Source organism: Girardinichthys multiradiatus, chromosome 20 (genome assembly GCF_021462225.1).
Source record: "Girardinichthys multiradiatus isolate DD_20200921_A chromosome 20, DD_fGirMul_XY1, whole genome shotgun sequence".
Classification (NCBI taxonomy): Eukaryota; Metazoa; Chordata; class Actinopteri; order Cyprinodontiformes; family Goodeidae; genus Girardinichthys; species Girardinichthys multiradiatus.
The window spans coordinates 34,121,268-34,145,926 of NC_061812.1; the positions used below are offsets into that span (position 1 = coordinate 34,121,268).

At 39.8% G+C, this 24,659-nt stretch overlaps 2 protein-coding genes across 3 annotated transcripts; both read left to right on the plus strand.

The window, feature by feature from the left end:
* The first annotated feature begins 881 nt into the window (after nt 1-881).
* Nucleotides 882-16,013, plus strand: LOC124856627 (phosphatidate phosphatase LPIN2-like). Of its 2 annotated transcripts, none has more exons than XM_047347288.1 (20): nt 882-949; nt 4,569-4,769; nt 4,855-4,950; nt 5,038-5,288; nt 5,752-5,859; nt 5,941-6,049; nt 6,150-6,912; nt 7,022-7,112; nt 7,876-8,063; nt 8,160-8,253; nt 8,354-8,423; nt 8,613-8,717; nt 8,919-8,977; nt 10,971-11,121; nt 11,211-11,359; nt 11,988-12,074; nt 12,302-12,454; nt 13,842-13,956; nt 14,431-14,534; nt 14,664-16,013. In XM_047347288.1, the coding sequence occupies exons 2-20, from the start codon at nt 4,578-4,580 to the stop codon at nt 14,812-14,814; spliced, it is 3,036 nt and encodes a 1,011-aa protein (XP_047203244.1). In that variant the 5' UTR covers nt 882-949; nt 4,569-4,577; the 3' UTR covers nt 14,815-16,013. The 2 variants fall into 2 exon arrangements, with proteins under 2 accessions (XP_047203244.1, XP_047203243.1); XM_047347287.1 differs by lacking the exon at nt 882-949 and adding an exon at nt 3,004-3,298.
* A 1,246-nt stretch (nt 16,014-17,259) lies between these two features.
* trim107 (tripartite motif containing 107) lies at nt 17,260-22,648 on the plus strand. The gene is made up of 2 exons (XM_047347996.1): nt 17,260-17,412; nt 21,063-22,648. The coding sequence occupies exon 2, from the start codon at nt 21,082-21,084 to the stop codon at nt 22,624-22,626; it is 1,545 nt and encodes a 514-aa protein (XP_047203952.1). The 5' UTR covers nt 17,260-17,412; nt 21,063-21,081; the 3' UTR covers nt 22,627-22,648.
* The last annotated feature ends 2,011 nt before the right edge of the window (nt 22,649-24,659 follow it).

A 24,659-nucleotide genomic window follows, 5' to 3' on the forward strand; every position in this document is an offset into this window, starting at 1 on the left:
ATGGTTTAACACTGAAAGACAAATGAAACTAAATATATGATGATTTCATTTCTTAAGGGTAAAAGTGTTAACAATTGGCAACAACTGCAAAAATAGTAATGTTCAACATTGCTCGACGTTTTCTTTATTCGTGGATTATGAGTTTGATTGGGGTTCACCGGAGCCTTAAATCCTTAGAAATTGCTTTGTAATTCTTTCTAGACTAATACACTTTAATGTCTTTATCTCTATCTCTTCTTAAATTTCAAAAGATGACAGGACATGATGTGTTTCTTTATGAGGTCATTCAGCCAACTTCATGTTGTTCGGTTCTATTTAAATTATTCCTTAACTATACAGTGTTTAGTGAAATTAAACCAAACAAATGTGTTAATTACAGTTAATTCATTATTTAATAAGGTGGCAAATATACTTTCACATAGGCCTAGGTTGCTTTGGATAACTTCTTTAGCTTAACGTGACGAAAGTATATTTTAAAACCCACTTTTGTATTTACTCGGATTACCTTTGTCTTATTTTGAAATTTGATTTTAGACAGTGAAGAGTGACAGAAAAAGTTTTATTTTACTTACAGATTTCTTCATTTGTAAGTAAAAAAAAAAATACATAAAAAATACAGAGAGCATAAAATTCAAGATTTGCAGTTTTGTTTTTAAGTCTTTTGTATCCAAGCCACAAGATGCTAATAGTTACAGACTTTATTAACTAAATATAGAACCATAGTGCCAACATTAATTGGCACTATGGTGACACGTCAGGATGGCTCTCTGACGTGTCACACCTTAATTTATCCCTGAAGATTTTGTTTACTATTTACATTTAAAGGCCGGACATTTTTAGCACTCGAGTTTCTGATTGGTTTACTGAAGGGGTTGAGTTGAGAATGCGCATGCGCTGTGCCGTTAGAAGCTTTCAGTGAGTACCGTTTCAGTGAGTAGCAGCCTGAAAGGTTAGTTGTTGTCTTTTATCTCATCTTTTAACGACAATAAAATGGATTGTAAGAAAATGGAGCTGGCGCAGAAGACAGGAAGTGTTACTGAGTAAACTGGGAGAGTTTGCCAGTTTGTGAACTTATATCGTTTTTCTCCCTGCTGCGTTTTACAACGTTGTGCAACAGTGGTCAAAGAAAGGGGATTAATCGCTGGCGGGATTCTGTTTATACCGACGTAAACTCAGCAAAGTGCATGAAACAGTAGGGCACGTCGTTAAAGAGAACGTATTGTTTCTGCATTGCTGCAGGCTTTAAATGAGGTGCAGTCTGGAGTATGTTGACAGAGCAGTAACTGAGGAAAACACGTAAAATCTGCGGAAGTTGTCAGAATTTCTTCAAACATCTTTAGCTCAAAGTTTTTCAAGTTGTCGTCTTCTGCAAAACCGTCTTTATTTTAGCTTACTTTTCTTTCAAAAAATTGTATTTATTATTTCTCTATTTGTTTAATAACAGTGTGATGCACTCTGAATGCAACAGTATGATGCATTCAAAGATCTAATAGATAATAGTTTTTTTCCCCCTCTTGTGAGTGTAGTTGCACGATGACTACCACTTCCTCTGACACACAGCTTTGCTGAATCTAATCAGTGGAAAGCTCGGGTTTTTAAGCTTATTTCGGATTAATGTTGAGTTTCAGGTTGAGGCTTTTTGAACCTGTAGTTAAATTTGATTTGCAACAGAACTCCGCATAAAGCTCACCACCCAATCACAAAACATTCATAACTTTGTTGGATGAAAATGAATGTTATTTGAGAACATCGGGCGTGGACGGATATTAGATTGCTGTGGTATAATACAATAAGTCTTGTATTACAAGCGCCGACGTGGCACACAGTCATGTGTAAAGGAAAATAGTAAGTTTAAAGTTAAAATCAGTAACTTAAGTGTAAAGCAACTGACCGGAAGCTCACAGTTCAGCAGTGAATAATAAATGAAGTGCATGGTGGCTCTCCAACAAACCTCTGAGGCCTTCACAGAACAGCTGGATTCATACGGAGATTAAATTACACTCTTAATTTTGGACTCTACTTACTAATTAGGTGACTTCTGAAGGACTGATGGCACAGATTTATTTTTTATTTTTATAACTTTTCAGGGTTGTTTTTCCTTTAAACACCTTTGAAAACATTGTATCATCCACTTTCAGTTTACAATTATGCTGTACTTTATGTTGGTCTGTGGCATAAAATCCCCAAAACATACAATGAAGTTTTTGGTTGTAACAAAATGTAAAAAAAAATTTAAAAAAAACGTTTGCAAGGCTCTGTGAGTTGAAAGCGGAGGACAAAAAAGGTTTGTAAACCAGTGATTGATAGCTGCAGCTTTCAGGAATGATATGATGGAAATATTGTATCTATAACTGTGACTGTTTCCTCTCCTTTTGCTGCTATTCACGCTGCAGGAGTCTCTTTTACTGCTTTCACAGTACACCACAGCTGACCTGGTTATTACAATCAACTGTCACTTCAAATTATTTGCACAAAAACAAAAAAATGAGTGGACAGAGTCGACGAGCTAAACACATTATTGTATTTCTATTGTGCAGTCATATGATCGGTCAGAGTTGCGGTTGTGTCGCTGCACGGCGTATCTCCTCTGTTGTTTTTCTCAGAGGCCTACCTTTCTGTCATGTTTTCCTCTGTTGGCAGCTTGGGCAGAGATGTCCATCTTAATGTGAAACTCTTTCTGTCAGACTTCCACCTAAACCAGCTGGATCTTTAGATTGGTGTTTTTTCCAAGCATGGCTGAGCAGAGCTGCTGGAGAGTCCCCTGGTCTTTGACAGCCCGGAGAGCTGTGGTCACGACCAGAAGCTGTGAGCCTGTTTGAAAAGCCCGTCGGAACCTTTTAGAAACTGCTAGGCTGGCTGTCATGTGCACAGAAAGAGGGGAAGCATGAATTCAGCGAGGCGACGGGGTGTGTGCGCTGTGTGAGTTAGAGGAAGCATCAGAGTGTGTGTGTATATACTAGGACTCTCTCCTAGGTCGCTGTATATATGCATTTCTACTATAGAACAGAGAGCGGTAGAGCACTGTCATCTCTTATGATGCTCTGCAGCTCAGCTCTGTGAACATTTAGAACTTCGTCTCTAAGGTGTCCAACAAAATGTAGACCGACGTTCACAGAGATGTGTTGAGGGTCATCAGCTTTGCGAGTCAGTGGAGCAGAGGAGAAACAAAGTTGGGAGGATCCTGAGTTGAACATGGTGGCAAGGTTTCCTGAGACAATTTGTGAGATCCTAAAGTGGGAAAAAGCTGATGGCGGACAGGAGGTCAGGGCAACATGAACATCTGCATCCCTCTCTCTGGGTAAGACCGCAGATTAGTGGAAATGATCCGAATTTTGGTATTTTTTCATTCTGAAATATTGTAGATCTTGCTTGGAGATCCACTGTTCAGAATTTTGTGGCCCATTTCTGATCTCCTGTTTTTGTAAAGGTTTGCAGCCAGTACTGATTTCTTTTTAAGGCCTATAATATAAAAATTGTAGAAACGGTGACTGTAAAAAAAGAGTTGTACCTTTTTAAAACAGTTGTTAAATGAGTACAAAGTGGAGATACCAAACTGTTTCGTATCTTGTATTAGCAGTTAGACTGGCTAGCATTACTGGAACAGCGGTCTTCATGTGTAGATCCTTATCTTAACTCTGAGATTTCCAAAACGCTGCTTGCATTTTCAAATCCATCATGTTCTATAACAACATATAATCTTGCTAGTTGCATTTGTGGTTTGTGTCCAGGTAAAGAAAAGCGTTAAAGGCACAATGTTTCCGTTAAGTGACTGCACACATTCGTTACTGAAATTAGCTTCTTCTGGAGCTCTGCTTCATGGCTTACTGAAAACTCAACCTTGGAGCTTCAGAGGTTACTTTTTGTATTTAAAGTTAGCGAGAAACAAACTGAACTTAGATACCCTCCTAAAATATTAAAGCTAGGAAACTTAACCTCGTGCTTGGTATTCTTCATCAGCACAAAATACATTAGACGGTTAACATGAGTCAGGTTTTGAAGCTGGGTGTAATTAGATATGTCCGGGTTATTTGCTGAGAAGAGCCTATGTAAAGATAATTATTTAGATTTTTACCAAATTATTGATGCCACATATTTAATGTTGACCCAAGTCTCTGTTTGCATTGTGTTTGTGTACACTGGAACCCTGCCTAGTGAGCCTTTTCAGATGATCACAAAGAAAATTACATCAGTAGTTTCTGTTGTTTTGCAAAGACAAACAATGGCATCTTTTCAGTAGATCCCATCTTAACTCCTGTGTGTTGACCTTTAGATCATTAGTCATGGCCAAAGACTTAATGCAAAGGTCACTGAGGCTTAGACAAACCAATAGAAACTCAAGCTTGCATATAGTTTACAGGACATTCTGCTGGTTGTACTTAAGTCTACAGGTTTGAACCTTCTTGGTGTGAAGTTTTTTTCTATTTGTGTGGTTAGGAAAACATGAAAAGGACTAACCAGCTATAGACTGCAGAACTAAATAAATGCAGAGCAGACACTTTTTTGTTGTTGCTGTTGTCTCATGGCTCTCGCTCTGCCTCAAATGTTCTCACTTCTTGTTTTTTTTCTAGTCACAGACCATGAACATCGTGGGCCAGCTAGCAGAGACCGTGTTTGTGACAGTGAAGGAGCTGTACCGTGGCCTGAACCCCGCCACCCTCACCGGAGGGATCGATGTCATCGTGGTGCGGCAGCCTGATGGGTCTTTCCAGTGTTCCCCCTTTCACGTCCGCTTTGGAAAACTTGGCGTGCTGCGCTCCAAAGAGAAAATTGTCAGTAAACTTTTTTTTTTTTTTTACCCAATACTCGAGCAAAATTTTCTGTCATCTCTTGTTGAATCATATGTTGTGATTTCAGGTCGACATCGAGATAAACGGAGAATCAGTCGACCTGCATATGAAGCTTGGACACAATGGCGAGGCGTTCTTTGTGGAGGAAAATGAAAATATGCAGGTAAGCTCAACGGCATAAAACTACTTCAGCTAAATCATACTTTCATGCTAAATATGCTTTTTTTTTTTCTACTTCTCTTCATGTCAGGTCCCAGCCTATCTGTGCACCTCCCCAATTCCCCAGGAGGTCCCAGAGGAGTTGGATCTGACCGTGGATGGGTCCGGAGCCCGCAGGAAGAAACGACGGAGGAAGCGCGTGCGTTCTGACAGTCACCTGAGAGAAGAAGTGAGCTCCTCGTCTGAAGAAAGAGACAGAGAGAAGGAGGGTGAGGGAGAAGCTGATGCTGCTCAGTGGGACAGTCCCGCGTCTGAGGAGCTGTCTGCACCACTGCAAGCCAGGTCAGACACTGAAGCATACAGATGTTTTTAGATAGTTGCTAGGTGAAGTTAAACTCCTCCAGGTGATGTGACTCAATTTTTTTTTTAAATTAAAAACAAATTTATAGTATTTTTTTTTTTTCCATTTTTTGCTGCCCAACAATAACTGATCATGCAATACTTTTTTGTAGGAAATTCTTTAAATCATTGTAAAATGGGTCTTGCGTGTTCACAGTATAAATTCACCCTATAAATTTTTAAATACACCATCTTGCCTGTTTAATTCCCTATTTATATGGTAGAAAGTTGAGGCCATAAATTTAAAATTGATTGCAGCCCTGCTTAGGCTGACGTTTCAATGAAGGAGGATCAGAGCTGTGTCAGAACAGGATTTAACATGAGCTTTTATCACAATTTGGAGTGAACGAAGTTGTTAAATATTTATGTTTTCTTATTTTGGTTCGTTTTTCCGTATGTGCGTTAGTAAATCGGTGTACTACTCAATGTCTGAGGAGCCAAATGGGGAACTTTGGGCCAGGCAGAACAGAGACACTCATCCACATTCAGATGGAGAGCAATCACCCTTAGAAAAGTGAGAAAAACTTCTTACTTCCCTTTCAAGAAATCTAATTGTGGATTGTTCTGTTTTGAGAATATTCTGTGTGTTTTCCAGTGTTTTCTCCAGTCGCCCAGATTCTCCTAAAAGCGACTCTGAGCTTCTGGTTAAAACCCAGGATCTGTCTGGGCCTCAGATGGAGTGGAACTGGGGAGGGTTTCCCACGGTAATGCACACGAACACAGATAGAGCTGTGCATTTAAGAAATACCAGTGCTGTGAGAAAGAGCTCGCCCTGCTAACACGCGGTTCTCCTGTTCTCCGCAGCCCTGTCATCCAGAGAAGACACCAGCAGAGCTGCAGGCCACCTCTCCCTCCAGCACTTCTCATTTCCGCACCATTGAGAGACAGGACTCCTTTGACATGGGCTATGAGGCTGTGATCAGCTGTGGAAGGCTAGGCGGCGTAACTGTTGTGAAGCCACAGCCGAGGACACACTCTCTTGATTTAGATGGCTGCTCTACGCAAACCAGTCCTCTTTCTCTGGAGAAAAAAGCTCATGACGCACTTTCCTCCCACAGCGACCTCTTCATATCGTGTGTTTCTTCAGAGGATTTAGATTCAACACGATCAATTGAATGCACACTGGAAGAGCGGGAGGAAAGAATCTTGTCTACGGAGTCAGTTGGCATTTATGTCAACATAGGCCAAGAAAAAGCTGAACAAGTTAGCTCTGTGGCTGAAACAGTTACTAAAAATTTAACTGCGACAACAAAAGAAATCGATGCCCACACAGTCTCGGAAACAAACCAGTTTAGTCAAGAACCAAAAGATCTGCAACACCAAGGTGTCTCATCTGAGCAGAGTGAACTGGGTTTTATCCATTCTGTTCCTGTCAGTGTCAGGGAGAGTAGAATAGTTCCCTGCGCTCATGGAGGAGATGAGGATAGCGCACTCGGAGCAACTGAGGGATCAGCAGGAAGCTCAGCTCCAGCGACCACTCTATCACAAGCACAAGACACGGACCCTAGGATCAACTTGGCAAAGTCCTCTGAAGCATCCAAACAAGAACAACAAGACAAGAGAAAAGGTGAAGCATTTGAGCAATTGAGTTAATACCTATGGTTAAAGTCATAAATCTCTTTTTCTTTTTGCATAAAGTGGATTACCTTTTTCACTGTGTAGTGTGAATCTTGCAGGTAAACGAAATCATCTAGGCCCCACGGATATTTACCTGGATGACCTGACCACTCTGGACCCAGAGGTGGCGGCGCTTTATTTCCCCAAAACGTAAGATGTTCTCTCGCACAGTATCTTGACACATTTTGTCAAATTTCTGCATATTTTAATTTGATTTTAAGCAATAGAACATCACAAAGTAGTGCATAATTGTTTAGCAGGAAGATAATTTATGTCTGTCTTGAACACCCCTAAATACAGTTCATTGCAACCAACTGACTTCATCTAATCTATAAATAAACTTCACCTGGGTGTGATTCAGTATAAATCCAGATGTTCTGTGAAGGCCTCAGAGGCTTTTTATGGAGCATTAGTGAACAAACAGCACCATGATGCGGGGCTAGGTTCAAAAACAATATCCCAAGCTTTGAACATCTCACAGAGCTCTGTTCAATCCATCACCTGAAAATGGAAAGAGTACAGCACAACTGTAAGCATACCAAGATGATATCGTGATCATCCACCTACACTGAAAGGCCTACCTAGGAGAGGATTAATCAGCGACGCAGCCAAGAGCCCTATGGCAACCCTGGAAGAGCTGCAGGGTCCACACCTCAAGTGGAACAATCTGTCAACAGGACAACTGTTAGTTGTCCAAATCTGACCTTTATGGAAGACTGGTAACAACAAAGCTCTGTGAAGATCTATTTTTAATTGGCCACAATCCTTGTGGGGGACCCGGCAAACATGTGGCATATCATAAAGCTGATTATGAATCCTCAGTGTTTTACGGTGTAAGAACCCAGCAATTTTGTTACATTAACTTGCTAAAACAAATGCTGAGCTCAAAAAACCCTTTGTTGCATGCCCACAGGGAGCCGGAGGGAGCGTTTACCCAGTATGCAGAACAGGGCTCCGGCTCAGGTAGCCAGTCGCCTCAGTCAGTGAGCAGTGGAGCACTGGACAGCGGCACAGAGTATCTGTCTGATTCTACATCATACATCATGGATGTTAGTATGTCCCTCTGTGGGCAAGAAGGAGACGCCAGCCAAATTACCAAAGGTAGGACTGGTTGATGTGGGGACAGGTTGTTAGCTCTGCTCATACGTTAAAGGATGAGTCTATTTCATCTATATTTTGTTTTTTATTTTGCCCCAGAAAAGTTCACAAAGCACCTTGTGACATTTCAGGATTTTGCCAACAATCCAGGAATCATTGAGGACCCAAGTCTAGTCATCTGCATAAATTCAAAGTAATAAAAGAAAATTCTACTGTTTTTAAAAGTTGATCAGTTTCCCGTATAAAGTTTTTATCACCTTTGTTGATTATTAGCTCTTTGACCCTTTTCACAGCTATTACAACTGGGCAGTGGCTGCTCCGATGATTCTGTGCATGACAGCATTTCAAAAAAACCTACCAAAGGTATTTTATTTTTTGAAACCAGCCCACTGAAGTCTTAATATAAAATGCGTTTTTGAAATGTCTGATATCAAATACACTTTTTGTTGAACTTTTTTTATATTAAAGGAAGTTACAGAATGATATCTTAAGATTTTATAAGAGCTTATGCAGTAAATATGGTGGATTTCTTTCTGTGTGTCTCATACACAGAGTACAATAGAGCGGCTGGTGAAGGACAAGATGTCCAAAAAGTCTGGTCGCTGGTGGTTCTCATGGAGACGGAGAGATATGGACAACAACCAAGTAGCTGTTCAGGTCCTCATGTTAATGCTTTTATAGTGGGTAAATTGAAGAAATGTTACATGTTTCAACCTGCACAGAAAACACACAGTTAAGCATGAAAGGGTGTGTCCTCTCTAGTTGGAGTAGATTTTTTTCAATGTAAGTCATAGGGGAAGGAGGTCAGCAGAAACTGTTTAGGCTGGTGATGAATGTTGACTCCTCTTTTGTCTTCAGCAAAAACAATCAAAGGAGAAGCAAGAGGAGCCCCTGGCAAGTGTTTCCTCCACAGTTCAGTAAGTCACTTCATTAACAAATGATTAATTAATCCCTCCCCGGGAAACCTTGCATCCTGTGTTCCACCTGGAGCTGTTCTAGCAAGTCCTGCTGTTGCACATCTGTTTCACTACTGTAATACATTTGTAAAGTTGGGAAACCCTAATATTAGGATTCCTTGCAAGTTAAAGGTTAATGTTTGCTTGAAAAGTCACAACTGCAAAACTACCAAGACATGGTCATACTTAAACTGACAGAGAGCATTATTCAGAGAAGCAGCCTAGATGCCCATGTTTAACTCTGGAGGAGCAGCAGAGACCAACAGCTCAGGTGGGGGAATTTGTCGCCAGAATTATCAGTCCTGTACTCCACAAATCTGACCTTTATGGAAGAGTTACACTAAGAAAACCATAAAAAGACGCTTTTGCAGTTTACCACAAGCCATGAAGTGGACACAGCAAACTGATGGTAAGTGTTCTGGTTAGATAAGACCTAAATTGAACTTTATGGCCATAAAGACAGAATCCTGCTGCTTTTCTTTGGCAGGTACAGCAAAGCTGCTCTGAGTTGATGGCAATATGAATGAAGCTAAATACAGGACAGTAGTAGAAGAAAATATGTTAGAAGCTGGAAGAGACTTGTGCAGAAGTTCATCTTCCAACAGGACAGCGACCCTTAACATAGATCCAACACTACAATGGAATGGTCTTGGTTAAAGCATGTTATGGTATAAGCATGGGCCAAAGTTCAAACCTTAATCCAATTGAGAATCTTTGGTAAGACGTTGTATTTAACAGCTTGATCTACTTTACAAAGCAGAATGAGCAAAGATTCTGTGTCTAGCTGTACAAATTCAATTCAGATCAATTAAAAATTCTTAAATGTTGCTTTACCTCATATTATGAAGGTTTCTTCAAAGAGCCGTTGTAGATGCTGATGGCTGTGGGCAGGAAGGATCACCTGTAGCGCTCCGTCTTACAGCAGATCTGAAGAAGCCTCTGACTGAAGACACTCTGTTGTTGCACAACAGTCTCATGAAGAGGATGATCTGGGTTCTCCATAATGTTCTTCGTTTTATGAAGAATCCTTCTTTGTACAATCATCCCCAGGGGTTCTAGAGATGTCTCCAGAACAGAGCCAAGCTTCTTTATTAGCTTGTTGAGCTTTTTTAAGTCCCTGGGTCTGATGCTGCTTCCCCAGCAGATGATGGCAGAAGAGATCACAGTTTCCACAACAGACTTATAGAAGATATGCAGCATCTTGCTGCAAACACCAAAGGACCTAAGCTTCCTCAAGAAGTACAGTCTGCTCTGTCCCTTTTTGTAGATGGCTTCACAGTTGCATCTCCACTCTAGTCTGTTGTCCAGGTGAACACCGAGGTATTTATATTCCTCCACCACCTCCACTTCTTTTCCCATGATGGAAATAGTGTTTGACCAATTCCTGTTTCTCTTGAAATCTACAATCATCTCCTTTGTTTTATTCACATTCAAGATTAGATAATGGTTTCCACACCATGCCATAAAGTGGTCCACCATTTTTTGTCCATCTCTGATCCACCCCACGACTGCAGAATCATCCGAGTATTTCTGTGGATGACAATTAAAAAAGGTCTGATAGAGACACAACCCCAAAAGACCTTTGACTGTAATCCCTGCAAAAGGTGGTTCTACAAAGTATTGGTTCAGGGGGAATGAATACAAATGCACATCACACTTTTCATTTTTTTTATTTGTGAAAAAAGAAATTAAAAACCATGTATCATTTCCTTCTACTGCATATTTTCTATCATAAAATTCTAAAAAAATACACTGAAGTTGAGGTTGCAATTTAATGTGGAAAATGTTCAGTGTTTGAATATGTTTGCAAGGCACCGTAGAATTCCAAATGTTTACAACTTATCTGCAAAATACATATTATAAGTTGATGCTGTGAAAGGGTGATTTTTTTCCCCCCTCTAAATACTTTTAAAAATGAATGAACACAAATTGTGACTATCCTTTGTTTTCTCAGAGCGACACTGGATGACATTGACAATGATGAAGCTGCAGGGCTTGGACGAAAAGCTGTCATTTCTTCTAGTCTTTCTACAGAAACCATAAATGTGGCTCATTCCATCAGTCAGATGTACCACAAATCACTACGTCTCACTTCTAAGCAGATAGTAGGACAACCTTGACTCTTTGCCAAAAATGTATTTAAAGAATATCTGTTTGTGCTATTATGTGTTTAACTCTGCTCTTCCTTCACCAGGAGAGTCTAAATCTGCATGAGGGAGCCAATAAAGTGGTGTTCAGTGTGACTACACAATATCAGGGCACCTGTCGATGTGAAGCTGCTATCTACCTGTGGAAATGGGATGATCGTGTGATCATATCAGACATTGATGGAACAATCACCAAGTAAGCCGAGTAAAACACAGGTTCTTGCTAATACAAGCATCACATGGCTGTGTGTTTGCCTTGCACTTCTATTCTGTAGAAAGATTGGCTGACTTAGGTAACACGCTCCAGCATCACCTTCCTGCACCTCTGACTATAGCAAATTAAATTTGATTTGATCTTACGCTATGCTGTGAAGATACTCATTCCTTGCTTGCTGAATGCTTGAAGTGGCTCCAACTGCAGGCGGCCCCACCTACTTTTTTGTTATTGTAGTTAAGAATTATTTGATCAATAGTGTTGAACTTTCATCCCCCTAAATATGGCAACTTAATAAAACGACAGTGACATCATGCAACATGATGACAAATGCAACAGCAGCCCATTCTCACACAGAAGAACACTGTGAATTCCACACCCTTGATCCCAGTGAACAAACACTATAGATTTTGTGTAATGTTTGACATACACATGTTTCTAGATATACCGACATACATCATATGTAGATTTTAACCTCAAGTATTATTCAACATGTCCTTTAGAATTTCCAGCCTTAATGTAATCCTTGTTTTTGCTTTGTTCTGTTCTTTTTTTATGACAAAAAAAGTATTTTTTTTCTCTTATAAGCTCCAATTTCTGTCTCCTGTAGGTCTGATGCTCTAGGTCACATCCTGCCTCAGTTTGGAAAAGACTGGACACATAAAGGGATTGCCAAACTTTATCATAAAATACACCAGTATGTGATTTGACTGCTTTGAAATATTGTTGATAGATGACATATGAGCACATCAATTGAACAGAAACTTACATTATCCTGCCTTTATTTTCTTTTTTCCGAACATCCTGTTATTTGAGCAATAGAAAACATTTGTTTTAATCAATTTAATGTATTTTAGAAGTTCTTTGAAAAGTTGAAATGAATAATTTTGTAAAATCTGGTTATGGTTGCTTCTTTCCTTGCAGAAATGGATACAAGTTCTTGTACTGTTCAGCAAGGGCTATCGGCATGGCCGCTATCACTAAAGACTACTTACAGTGGGTCAACGACCAAGGCACTGTCCTTCCTAAAGGCCCCGTGTTGCTGGCTCCCAGCAGCCTCTTTTCAGCCCTACACAGGTAACATAAAATCAACTCCTATTGGAATGGTCTTTATTTTCATTAGAGAGACCTAATTTATAACAGTAAGAAAAAGCATTACTGAATTTTGTTTGTAACATATTGTAAAAGAGTTTTAGAGCAATTACAGTGTAAGCAGAGGGTTTGTTTACCTTTTTAAAGAAGAATACTGCTATGAAGATTAAACATTCCTTTAATTTTTTTTAAATCAAGATACACTTATTAGGTCTAAGTGCAAGAGCACGGAGATGAACATTACCTCTGTCTCACATTAATTTTCTTGTTAGAGCTATTGTTCACCACAGTGGTTAAGAAAGGACAAATCAGGCTTCATGGGTGAGTGCTTAGTACTTTGTAAAATTAAAATAATTATGCCTTAAGTGAGACAGAAGGCTATGAAAAGAAATCTGTCTTAAAATGTCTGCTGGCAAGAAATAATAACTGCTAACAAGGAATAGGCAATATTGCCATAAAAATGTATCACATTTAGGGGTATTTATTGCAATGACAATGATAGTGATTATTACAGTAAGTATATAACCAATGAATTTCAAACATTTATAATTCAAACAATTCAGACTTTTTGGCATAACAGAGCCAGACCCCCAAAGCACAAAGACCATTCTATAAACAACACTTACCCATTATCATAGAGGGATCAGTAAACTAGTAGTGATACACGATTAGGTATTGCTATTATACCACTAAACAACAAACACTAACCGCATTCAATAATTTACTCAATTGATATTATTTGTTCTTGCATGGAATTAACAGCAGAAAAAAGGTTCATACAATAATACCTTTATTTATACTGCTTTTGGGATTTGCTATAATCACAATTTACTCTAACACTCACAATTATTATCACAATAACTAGTCTTCCCTGGTATTGATAAACAACACGATATTTGCCCATTCCTAGTGCTAACAGGAATGCCACAGGGAAAGTTAAAGTTTTGGAAAATTGGCAACTTTTAATATGGCCTTTTTTATAGGGTTTAAAGGGAAATCAATTATCCGGGTAACATTTTTAAGGTTTGGGAGTTCTTGTGGAGTATTTCCCAGTAAAGCTAGGTCTTCACAATTTTAAACATCGTAAAAGAGTTTGGTGACAAAATTTATTTTCAAACATAGTCAATACAGCTGGTATATGCAGATGTGGAGCAATTTAACCTGACGTTAATCTCAAGGGTGTCTGCGAATGAATGGATGAGCAAAACTGGTCTAATTTGCACCATAAATACATTATACCTCAAACTTATGGAGGACAGTTAACTTTAATCCACTTTCAGACTCCAACTTTGTGAATATGAGCAGCTTGTGGTATTATATGATGTATAAATAAGTGTCTTAAAGGTGCAATTATTTCTCTTAACTCTTGCAGGGAGGTGATTGAGAAGAAGCCAGAGGTGTTTAAGATCGCCTGTCTTGGTGACATCAGGGACTTGTTCAGGCCACACAGACAACCTTTCTACGCAGCCTTCGGCAACAGGACTAATGTAAGCAATACTGCAGACTGGGTCCTATCAGAGCAATAATCTTAAAAAAAGAGTTAAAAGTTTTTTGTATTATTTTTGGTATGCCAGATACTCAGTTACGAGTTGATTTTACCTACTAGCACAAAATGGCATCCCTCTCTGGCCAGTAGTAGCCATGAACAAACATGCTGAATGTTTTACGTCGTATTGCTTTATTAAAGACATTCTTGGTAAAGATGGCATCAATGAAGCATTAGAAATGTGAAACTAAACCCTGGAAGTTGGCTGTGAATACTTATATTATTTTCTTTAAACAGGTATGTCATAAATGTAAAACATAACTGTTGCTACTGGTTTGTGCAAAATAGGAAAAACTGGTAGCTTAAATATAAGGTTAGGTGGTCTAATAGTCAAAAATAATTTATGGTACATAAATTAGATTAGATTAAAGTTGGGTAAGCCTTTGCACTGAAGTTTATCTATAATGCTTTGCAGGATGCATATGCCTATAAGCAGGTTGGAGTGTCTGAGGCTAGAATATTCACAGTTAACCCTAAAGGAGAGCTTACCCAAGAGATGACTAAAGGCAACAAGTCTTCGTAAGTATGACATCAGTATAATTTCACTTCAAAAATAAACATTTTTTTTAAAAACTATAAATGTTGCACATACGTCCATGGAAATTATTGAGATTTGTGGCATGCTTGTTGTATGTGTATAATCGACAGGTATAACCACCTGAGTGGGTTGGTTGAGCATTTCTTCCCCATGCTCACTTCTGAGGGCAGCAGCTCTTCTCTTCTGGAGTGTCCTGACTACAGCAGCTTCTCTTACTGGAAGGAGCCTCTACCAAAACTGGACATGGACGTGCTGCTGTAGACCAACTTCCTACATCTGTCATAACCATATATGCACACTAAATACACTAAATATATATGCGTCAATGACAATTGACTTCAATAAGAACATAAAGAGGTGGCTGTTGATTTTATACTGCACTCAAATGTAGATCCTAATTCAATTATTCAAGTCGGAGCAACTCAATAATTAATATCTTGTACATTAGGAGTTTTTTAAGCCTTTTTTATTCTATGTTTTTTAAATAATCTATAGGTCTTATTAAACATGGCACAGAGAAAAACTCAACACTAAAAAACACACCAAATGATGCCTAAATTATAGACTCCTAATTATTTTGTGCCTTACTTTAAGTTGGTGGCGATGTGATCACCTAAAATGATTACATCTGGTGTGTGTGTTTGAGACCGAGAGAAATCCTGTATTGCAAAGCATGTGACGTTTTATAGCTGATTTTACCAAGAAACTAAAACAGTTTAAATATGCATTTAAAACTCAGCTAGAAGATCTGTTTGATCTTGTTGAGTTTATGAGTCAGTTTATGATTATCTGTCACAGCTTTGAGTTTGCACTTCACTCAGGTCAATAAAATTCTTTTGAGTTGGAATAAAAGCTAGATTTGATAAATGATTCAAGACTAAAGGAGTCACATTAGGATTATATGATATGTGGAAGGATCAATCAAGCTGATCACTGATGCTAGGCCAAGCATATTGTTTAATGCCAAGTTTATAGTAGCTGTACACTACACTGATGAGCATCAGATTTAAGACTGACAGTGAGTGTTGCATTGCAGATGTGAATGTGGATTGTAGCTGTGGATAAGTAACAGTGATGCTGGTATACTGTATATTTATTATTTTTGTATGTTTTAACGTCCAGCTGATCTAAAGTTGAGCGGCTTTTCTGTAAACCAAATTGACAGAAATATAAAGGAATTTAAAGCAATGTTTGTGGTTATATAGTTATAGCTATTGCTTCATTGTTTTTAGTATATATATATACATTTTATTTGCAATAAAGGTGATTATTAACATGTTTTGCTGCCAATAATAGTTTACAAATGTTTTCCATCTTGACATTGTTTGATTGAAGTAGAGAAAGCATTCTTGCTGTAATTGTGTTTTTTTAAGCAATCATTGCAAATAGGCAAGGCCAAAAGAATTTATTCCGCTTTATTGTTGTTCCATCTTTGTTCAACAATAAACATTTCATTAGTTTCATTGACTTTTATTGAGAAACACATCCAAATGTATGCAAAGGTTCTCGATGGGAATAAGATGTGGGTAGTTTCCATTGTATGGACCCAAATATTCTGGGTCCATACTTTGTGAGTTTAGAATGGTAACACGTTGCTACAATGTGCCTGGGAAAAAACATTGATCATCACCAAATTGCTCATGAAGCGTTATTTGACCAATTTTTTTATTTGTTGCCAGTTTTTTAAGTGACTTTGATAAGATGCAACAGTCTCAGGCGGCCTCACTGTCCGCCTGGTACGCAATCTCAGTCTTCTTTGCAGCCCTTTTCTACGCTAAGGCAGCGCCCAAACGTTTTCGCTGAATCCAGAAACACAACTGCCTGCCTGCCATTCCTTTACAAACCTACTCTGCACTGGTGGTAACCCACCCAATCTCTTAGCTGAATCCTCTTTAGCAGATGACAATGGCTTTAGCTAGCGTTTCCTAAAGCTTTCTTCCTAACAATTAAAGCTTTTATCCTGATGTTCCTGGTGCTTTGATAAGAGGTTGCCAGGTCCTTGTCTGCCTGCAAAAGCATGACACAAATGCTGTGTTTTCCTTGTTGGTAACCACAGTTGACAAAAGAAAAATTATTTAAAGCTTATTTTCTGTTATTTTTCATTAACTTTGCAATTAATCTCATTTTGTCACTCTTCATGGCAACTGAGATCTAATTCAAATTGACACCATGATAATTATTTAGCTTTGTGAAAAACAAGATTATGGCAATCTTTGAGGTGTTGGCCACAACTGTATATCTTCCCAGAGAAATACTGATCTGATTGAACTATGTCTTGCTTGTCTTGTCTTGTCCAACAGAGGAAGCAGACTGTCCTGGTAGCCAGCTTTTCGTAATTTTATTTATTTATATAACAAAATCAAGAGAGGCCAAAGGAAAAAATGAAATTTAGTACTGCCCCAGTTGTAATAAATATTGTGAGGCATATCTGTTGCACTATCATGTTCTATTGCATGAAGTTTCGAATTTTCATGCATTAAAGATTAAGATTCTATATTGGTATTACTGTGGTACAACTGTAAGCTATCCTCTGTGCAAAATGTACTAAGTGTAGTTGCAATAGGCTACTGCATTTGCATTTTGCAGCATTTTTGTAAAAGCAAAACACAAACGTGCAGCACAAGTGATTGAAAGTAGCACAAACAGAAGACATGACCACAATAAAAAACGTAAGGGAAATTAAAAAGATTGCTGTAATAAAAGTCATTTAACTGTGGTCGTGTTGCAACATGCTACACCGCACTGATCTCCACAGATGATGGAGGTGTTTATGACTGGCGCAGATCTCTGCGTCAGTGCGTCTTGTTTTTTCTTACCTTGATCAGGAAGAAGCGACATTGACTAGGGAAGTGCCAGCAGGTACGTTTTGTATAATTTATTCGCCTTAATAATTACAATATCTAGTTGCTGATTAAGCGCATATTCGCAAACCAGCGCGCAGATTCTGATTCCATGACAATTTAAGAAGTAAATGAGGATTAAGAGGAGACAAGAAAACACATTAGGTGGTAATATAGTAATTAATTGAAGCAGAACACTTCTTTAGAGCTGGACTGGTTTAACATGTTGAAGAAACTAGAAAGTTACTGTCGTATAGGTTGGTCCTGTTCCCCGGAAATCGAAACTTAAGTGAAACCCCGACAGTAAAATAACGCAGATTAGAGTGGTACATTAAGAGTTTTTGCATTTGTCTTTTAGATTCATTAAGACACATTCTCTCACTCCTTCAAGTTCCCCCCACAGTAGATCCCATTTTATGCAGCGTCACTCAGGACTGCGCACACCAATGTTTCTGCGGCTGTTTCCTTGTGTGTGCGTAGTCATCCTGTTCTGTTATCATGGTTGATAACATGACATACTCCCCACGCAATACTTTTGCGTTCGCCCGCAATACTTTTTGCGTTATCTCGCAATACTTTGTTGGATAGTTTCCAAACCAGACAACTGCAAAGATGGTGCGGTACGGAGCCCGCGAGGGGACATAGGTTTTTTTCTTCTTTATCGTCCCCACGCAATACTTTTGCGTTCGCTCGCAAAAGTTATTAATCACCTTGAGAAAGATGTGCATTTTGGAACAGCGGCACATTTGACAAACAGCTCACAAAACTACGGAGCCCGCGAGTGGACATGGGGGAATTGTTTTCTTTTGCGTCCACGCAAAAGAAAACAATTCCCCCATGTCCCCTCGCGGGCTCCGTAGTAATAACATGCTTCACCAAACATAAAATCCTCATTTGTTGATTTGTGCAGCATCTGGGAGACCAGATTTTTCAAAGAAATTATATTTAACTAATAGACTCAATTGGACACTGTAAAACTGCCACATCGAGCTCTCACGTCTAGAATACCACTAGAGAGCATAAGCGATATCAAATCAAGCAATATTTAAAATTACTGGGAGTAAAGGTCACCAGACACAAAGAAAGAGCCTTTAGAGAGGGAGACATGGAATTATTGAGGAGTATACAGAAGCAATTTAAAGGTAAGAGACAGCAAGGGGGTGTACAAGAGGAAGCTGGAGAGCTTCAGCAAAACAGTATTAGATATGTATGGTCAGGGATGAAGAAGATCACATGCATCAAGCAGAAGGAAGATCAGACCGATGGATGTCTGGACAGAGCCAATGAACTAAACACATTCTTCAATAGGTTCAGCTCAGCATCCTCTTCTCCTGCTCCCAGCCAAACAGACATCCCACCCTCTTTTGACCCACAGGACCCACAGCTGTCCTGTAACACCTCAAATGTTTTATCTTCCATGTCAGCCATGGACCCTTCTGCCTCTACATGTTTGCCTTTCCCAAATCAGAAGATGATAATTCTCCCTTTGCCTCCCCCTTCCACCTGTGTGTCTCAAGAAGTCAGGTGAAGAGACAACTGGAAAGACGGAAGAACAAGGCTGCAGGTCCAGATGGTGTCAGCCCTAGAGTCCTAAAGGCCCGTGCAGAACAGCTCTGTGGGATTCTGCAGCACCTCTTTAATCTTAGCCTGGCCCAGAAGAAGGTTCCGGTGTTGTGGAAGTCCTCCCGTCTTGTTCCAGTACCAAAGAAAACTCACCCATCAGTCCTCAATGACTATAGACCTGTTGCCCTGACATCCCACATCATGAAGGTCCTAGAGAGACTCCTGTTGGCCCACCTGAGTAAGCAAACAGTAAACCATCAGGACCCCCTTCAGTTTGCTTATCACTGTGGAGTTGGAGTTAAAGATGCCATCATACACCTGCTTCAACAAACCCACTGTCATCTGGACAAAGCCAGCAGCACTGTGAGGATCATGTTCTTTGATTTCTCCAGTGCATTTAACACAATCCAACCTGATTTTCTTTGTCACTCCAGAAGACTCAGGTGGAGGCCTCAACAATCTCCTGGATCAAAGACTACCTGACAGACAGACCACAGTTTGTGAGACTGAAAGGTTGTGAGTCTAACCAGGTAGTCAGCAGCACAGGAGCACCACAGGGGACTGTACTCTCACCATTCCTTTTCACTCTGTACACCTCAGACTTCCAGTACAAGACAGACTCCTGTCATCTGCAGAAATACATGGATGATTCTGCAGTCGTGGGGTGGATCAGAGATGGACAAGAAGCTGAGTACAGGAAGGTGGTGGACTGCTTTGTGGCATGGTGTGGAAACAATCATCTCATCTTGAAAGTGAATAAAAAAAGGAGATGATTGTAGATTTCAAGAGAAACAAGAATATGTCAAACATTATTTCTGTCATGGGAGAAGAAGTGGAGGTGGTGGAGGAGTATAAATACTTCAGTGTTCTCCTGGACAACAGACTGGAGTGGAGATGCAACTGTGAAGCCATCTACAAGAAGGGACAGAGCAGACTGTACTTCTTGAGGAAGCTTAGGTCCTTTAGTGTTTGCAGCAAGATGCTGCATATCTTCTATAAGTCTGTTGTGGAGAGTGTGATCTCTTCTGCCATCATCTGCTGGGGAAGCAGCATCAGAGCCAGGGAGTTAAAGTTCAACAAGCTGATAAAGAAGCCTGGCTCTGTTCTGGAGACTCTTCTGGAACCTCTGGGGATGATTGTACAAAGAAGGATTCTTCATAATATGAAGAACATTATGGAGAACCCTGAGCATCCTCTGCATGAGACTGTCCTACAACAACAGAGTGTCTTCAGTCAGCGGCTTCTTCAGATCTGCTGTAAGACGGAGCGCTACAGGAGATCCTTCCTGCCCACAGCCATCAGTATCTACAACGGCTCTTTGAAGAAACCTTCATAATGAGCTACAACAACATTTAATTTCCCTTTGGGATGAATAAAGTATTTTTGAATTTGAATTGAATTGAATTGTTAATAAACTGTATTTATATAGTGCCTTTTAAGATGAAACTGACAATGGCTTTCATAGCAAAACAACATTAACAGCAGAAAGCTAAGCATGCCACGTTAAAATAAAAGTAAAATCAGTTAAGATGAAATCTTTCTTCATTAATGTCAGTCTAAACAGTCCAAAGAATCCACAGAATGTAGATAAAAGGCCTAAAATCCAGGGTCTCCAAAACATGTATCCTCAACTACAGCTTGATTCCAAGATGGAGTCTTTGTGACATCTGTATGCCCCTTATGCCAGGCAGCTGCCCAATAAGACCACCAGGCCTCATTCATACTTCTAATGTGAACTGCGTAAAGGCTATGTGTTGAGTCTTTGAGGCATCTGCTGTGTCTGGTGACCTTTAATTGAACTTTGACTGACTGTTGGACGCTCAGGTAAATGCCTATAACACAACATTCAACTCATCATGCCATCACTAAAAACTTCGGGCACCTGTTCTAGATGTGCCAGGTCCTTGCAAACAGAATCAATCCCATTATACATCTATAGTCATACGTACCAAATTACACCCCCACTGGACCATTCTTTCTGGTTCCTTATTTTGGTAATTGTATTTTTTGTCAGTGAATGTATAAATATTTATCTTCTGTCATGAAAGTTATATTTTAGTTTATACAAAAACATGTGTTTGATTTAAACTTTGTATGTCTCTATAGGTTTCCAGTACCTATCATCATGTCTGTGTCTGAGGATGAAGCAAACATTTCTGCAGATAATCCTATAGAACCCTTGGCTTCTGAGCTCACATGTCCCATATGCCTGCAGCTATTCTCTGAGCCCGTTTCTCTTCCCTGTGGTCACATGTATTGCTTTCCCTGCCTGAAGACCATGGAAGAAGGTCTTGACCAACACAGATGCCCAGAATGTCAAGCTGAGTACCAGGGAACCACTGCTCTTGTGAAAAATGACAAAATGTGCAGATTTGTTGAGACGTACATGACCACTGCCGGGAAACGTTTCTCCCCTGCAAACCCTCCAGAACTCCTCCATTTAACATCCAAGAGCAGACATAATTTTGCTATGGATCAGTCAGCTGGAGAAAGCCAAAACTATAGAGGGGAACACAAGGCAAATAAAGGCTGTGAGGTTGGGTTTGCATCCAAAAACATTCCCTTTAATCCAGTGCAAGAAAAAATCAGCCACAAAAGCAAAATTGAAATGAATGAACCCAAGTTTAAACTGGCATCTCAAATCACAGAGTTACACTTGAAACTAGAGATCGCAGAAGGTGTTTTAACGAAAGAAAAGGAATGGGAGCTTCAGATGACAACTTCTAATTCTCAGATGAGAGGGAAAATATCCAAGCTGCTGGGGCAGATGAAGGACTCGCTGCAGAGCTATAGTGACCAGGTGACACAGATGGTCGAGAAGGAGTTAGGTCCAGGTGAAAACAGCATTGGCAGTCAAGTCAATCAAACCTCTGAGCTGGTGAAACAGCTAAGGCATGCTGTGCTTACAGCTGAATCCCTACTGACCGAAGAGGATGAGAAGGCATTCACTGACGAGCTTCAGAGTCTCAAACCTAGCATTGCAGAGTTACTGGCAAAACAGCTGACTGAAGAGAAAGATTTCATTGAAATGGAGGTCAACCTTGCACAAGCCTGTCCCAAACTGGAGAACATGAACACTGAGCTGAGGGAACAACTTGGAGAGATTCAACGCACCCTTCGGAACACCCTCAACCCATCAGAGCTGACCTTTGACCCAGAAACAGCTCATCCTAATCTCATTCTGTCAGAGGACCTGAAGACAGTGACTTTCACCACTGTGAAGCAGTCCTACCCATCATCCCCGCTGAGGTTCACCAACTTTTACCAGGTCCTCAGCGTGCAAAGCTTCTCAGAAGGCGAACACTGCTGGGAGGTGGAGCTCGAAGGTTCTCCGTGGATCATTGGCATGTGCTACAGTGGAAAGCTGGCACGCAGCGGGATGCCATCCGCCCTGGAAAGCAGCAGGAGCTCCTGGTCTCTGATGTGGTTTGATAACTTGCTCACTGCTTTTGAGCAAGGTCACAGTGTGCCGCTAAAGAAAACCACAATGTCACGCAGGCTTGAGGTCAAGCTCAGCTTCAAGACACACAGGCTGAGCTTCTACAACATCAGCTCCACCAGTGGGAAGACACATATCTACACCTTTAAGGCCAATCTGAGTGAAGCAGTGCACCTGGCCTACAGGATGATGTCAGGACACCCCAAAGGCAGAGTCATGATTTGCTCATAAATAGAACTTTTAAAAATGAGCGGCTAGGAAAAATAGCTAAGTAAATGTATCCCCAATACCAAATTGGAGAAAAGATTTTTGTAATTAAATAATTAGTAGCGCTGTTCGGTGGCACAGTTGGTAGCACTATTGCCTTGCAGCAAGAAGGTCCTGGGTTTGATTCCTGGCCGGGGGTCTTTCTGCATGGAGTCTGCATGATCTCCCCATGCATGCGTGGGTTCTCACCGGGTACTCCGGCTTCCTCCCACAGTCCAAAAACATGCCTGTTAGGTTAATTGGTCACTCTAAATTGCCCTTAGGTGTATGAATGAGTGTGTGCTTGGTTGTTTGTGTGTTGCCCTGCGACGGACTGACGACCTGTCCAGGGTTTACCCTGCCTCTCGCCCATAGACTGCTGGAGATAGGCACCAGTTCCCCCGCAACCCTCCTTGGAATAAGTGGTAGAAAATGACTGACTGACTGACTAATTAGTAGCTTTTTTCAAAACTAATATGTGATAGGACTGCTTTAACAGTCAGTCTTTCCACTGATTTCAACAACTTTTTTATATGCACAATTTGGAGGTGTTGCTCTTCTCTCTCATTGAAAGCAATCGTTGTGCAAATTGGTGAGATCTTTTTTGTTACATGACAAGAAATGGCACCAACAAAAATGGCCACAAGCCTTCAATTAGGTTTTTCATCAGGGTGTTTGAAACAATAAAGTTGTTTCCCAGTACTTATAGTATTGCTGGAGTCTTCACCTCACCATAGCAGCAATTGTGTCCAAACATTTCCAGTAAATTAACTGAAGCTTGATGTGAGTGTGGCCACAGCCAAAGTTTGAGCTTTGGCGTGTGGCCAAAGATGACAAACCCACCTAGGTACGCTTGGCCACATGTCAAGATAAGCTAATACTGCTGCCGTCAGGCTCCATGCCACATATGTCTGACTGAGGTTCTAATTGCTGTGCAAGATTGTGAGATGACTGCCACTGTTGTTTTCACTGATAAAGGAAGCGTTGTCTTTTTGCTTAATTGCAGGTTTTATAATCTCCTGTCCATTTTAATTTCAACAATAAAAAAAATTGACATTCAAAATTTGCTGTGATGTTATTCATTTATTTTCCTTTCTATTAAACACTGCATAGTTGATGGTGATTTTTATACCCCACTATGGTTTTAAAACAACCTTTATTACTTGAGATTTTCTTCTAAAGAACCTGTTTTTATAGGTAAAAAAGAAATGGGAACAAAGTGAGTCTTTGTGACAGGCTGCTAGTAATAAAGTACTGAAGAGACAATGCAAATGTTTACTGGGAATTGTAAACAACAGAGTTTTGTTGCTAGAGATCAGGACCATTTTTATATCTGAGTGATGCATTGGTTAAAATGTAATAGTTATAAACAATATTAATAACAAAAACTCTCCAAAAATGCTCAGCCAATAGAAAAATACTGCTTAAGAGCCTTAGAAAATCATGATCTTTTTAAGCAAAATATAAAGAAAAGACTTTTGGACATTACTTTTCAAAAACATTTCTCTGCATACCTTGCTTCAATTCCAGATTTGAGTCTGTTGCTCTATAAATATCTAGAAATTTCTAATTATCCTAGTCATTTTAGTGTTGGTACACTGGCCAAATATTAAGACAGAATATAAGAAAAAATAATCCCTAATCTTGTCAAAAGTGTTACTGAACTGTATGTTCTGAATGTACAAATAAAAAAATACTCAGTAAACCAGATTATGCGTTCTGATTAGCCTCGTTAGCCAGTATCTTTAAAAAAACAGCGACCTTGAAGCAGGTATTAAACGTACTTTTATAATAGTAATTGTAGTGTTTTCATTAGTTGTAAGCAGAAACTCGTAATGAACAGAAATAAAGGTTTGAAACTGTTTGTAACTAGTCTATGTAATGCGTTTCTCTTGGTTAATTAGGTTACTGAAATAAATAAAACGTTTAAATATTTTAATTTGTTAAATTTAACTGTTGACGTCACACCGCCCGCACGGCGTATCGTTGACTGCGCTGGCGCAGAAATGATGCAGACC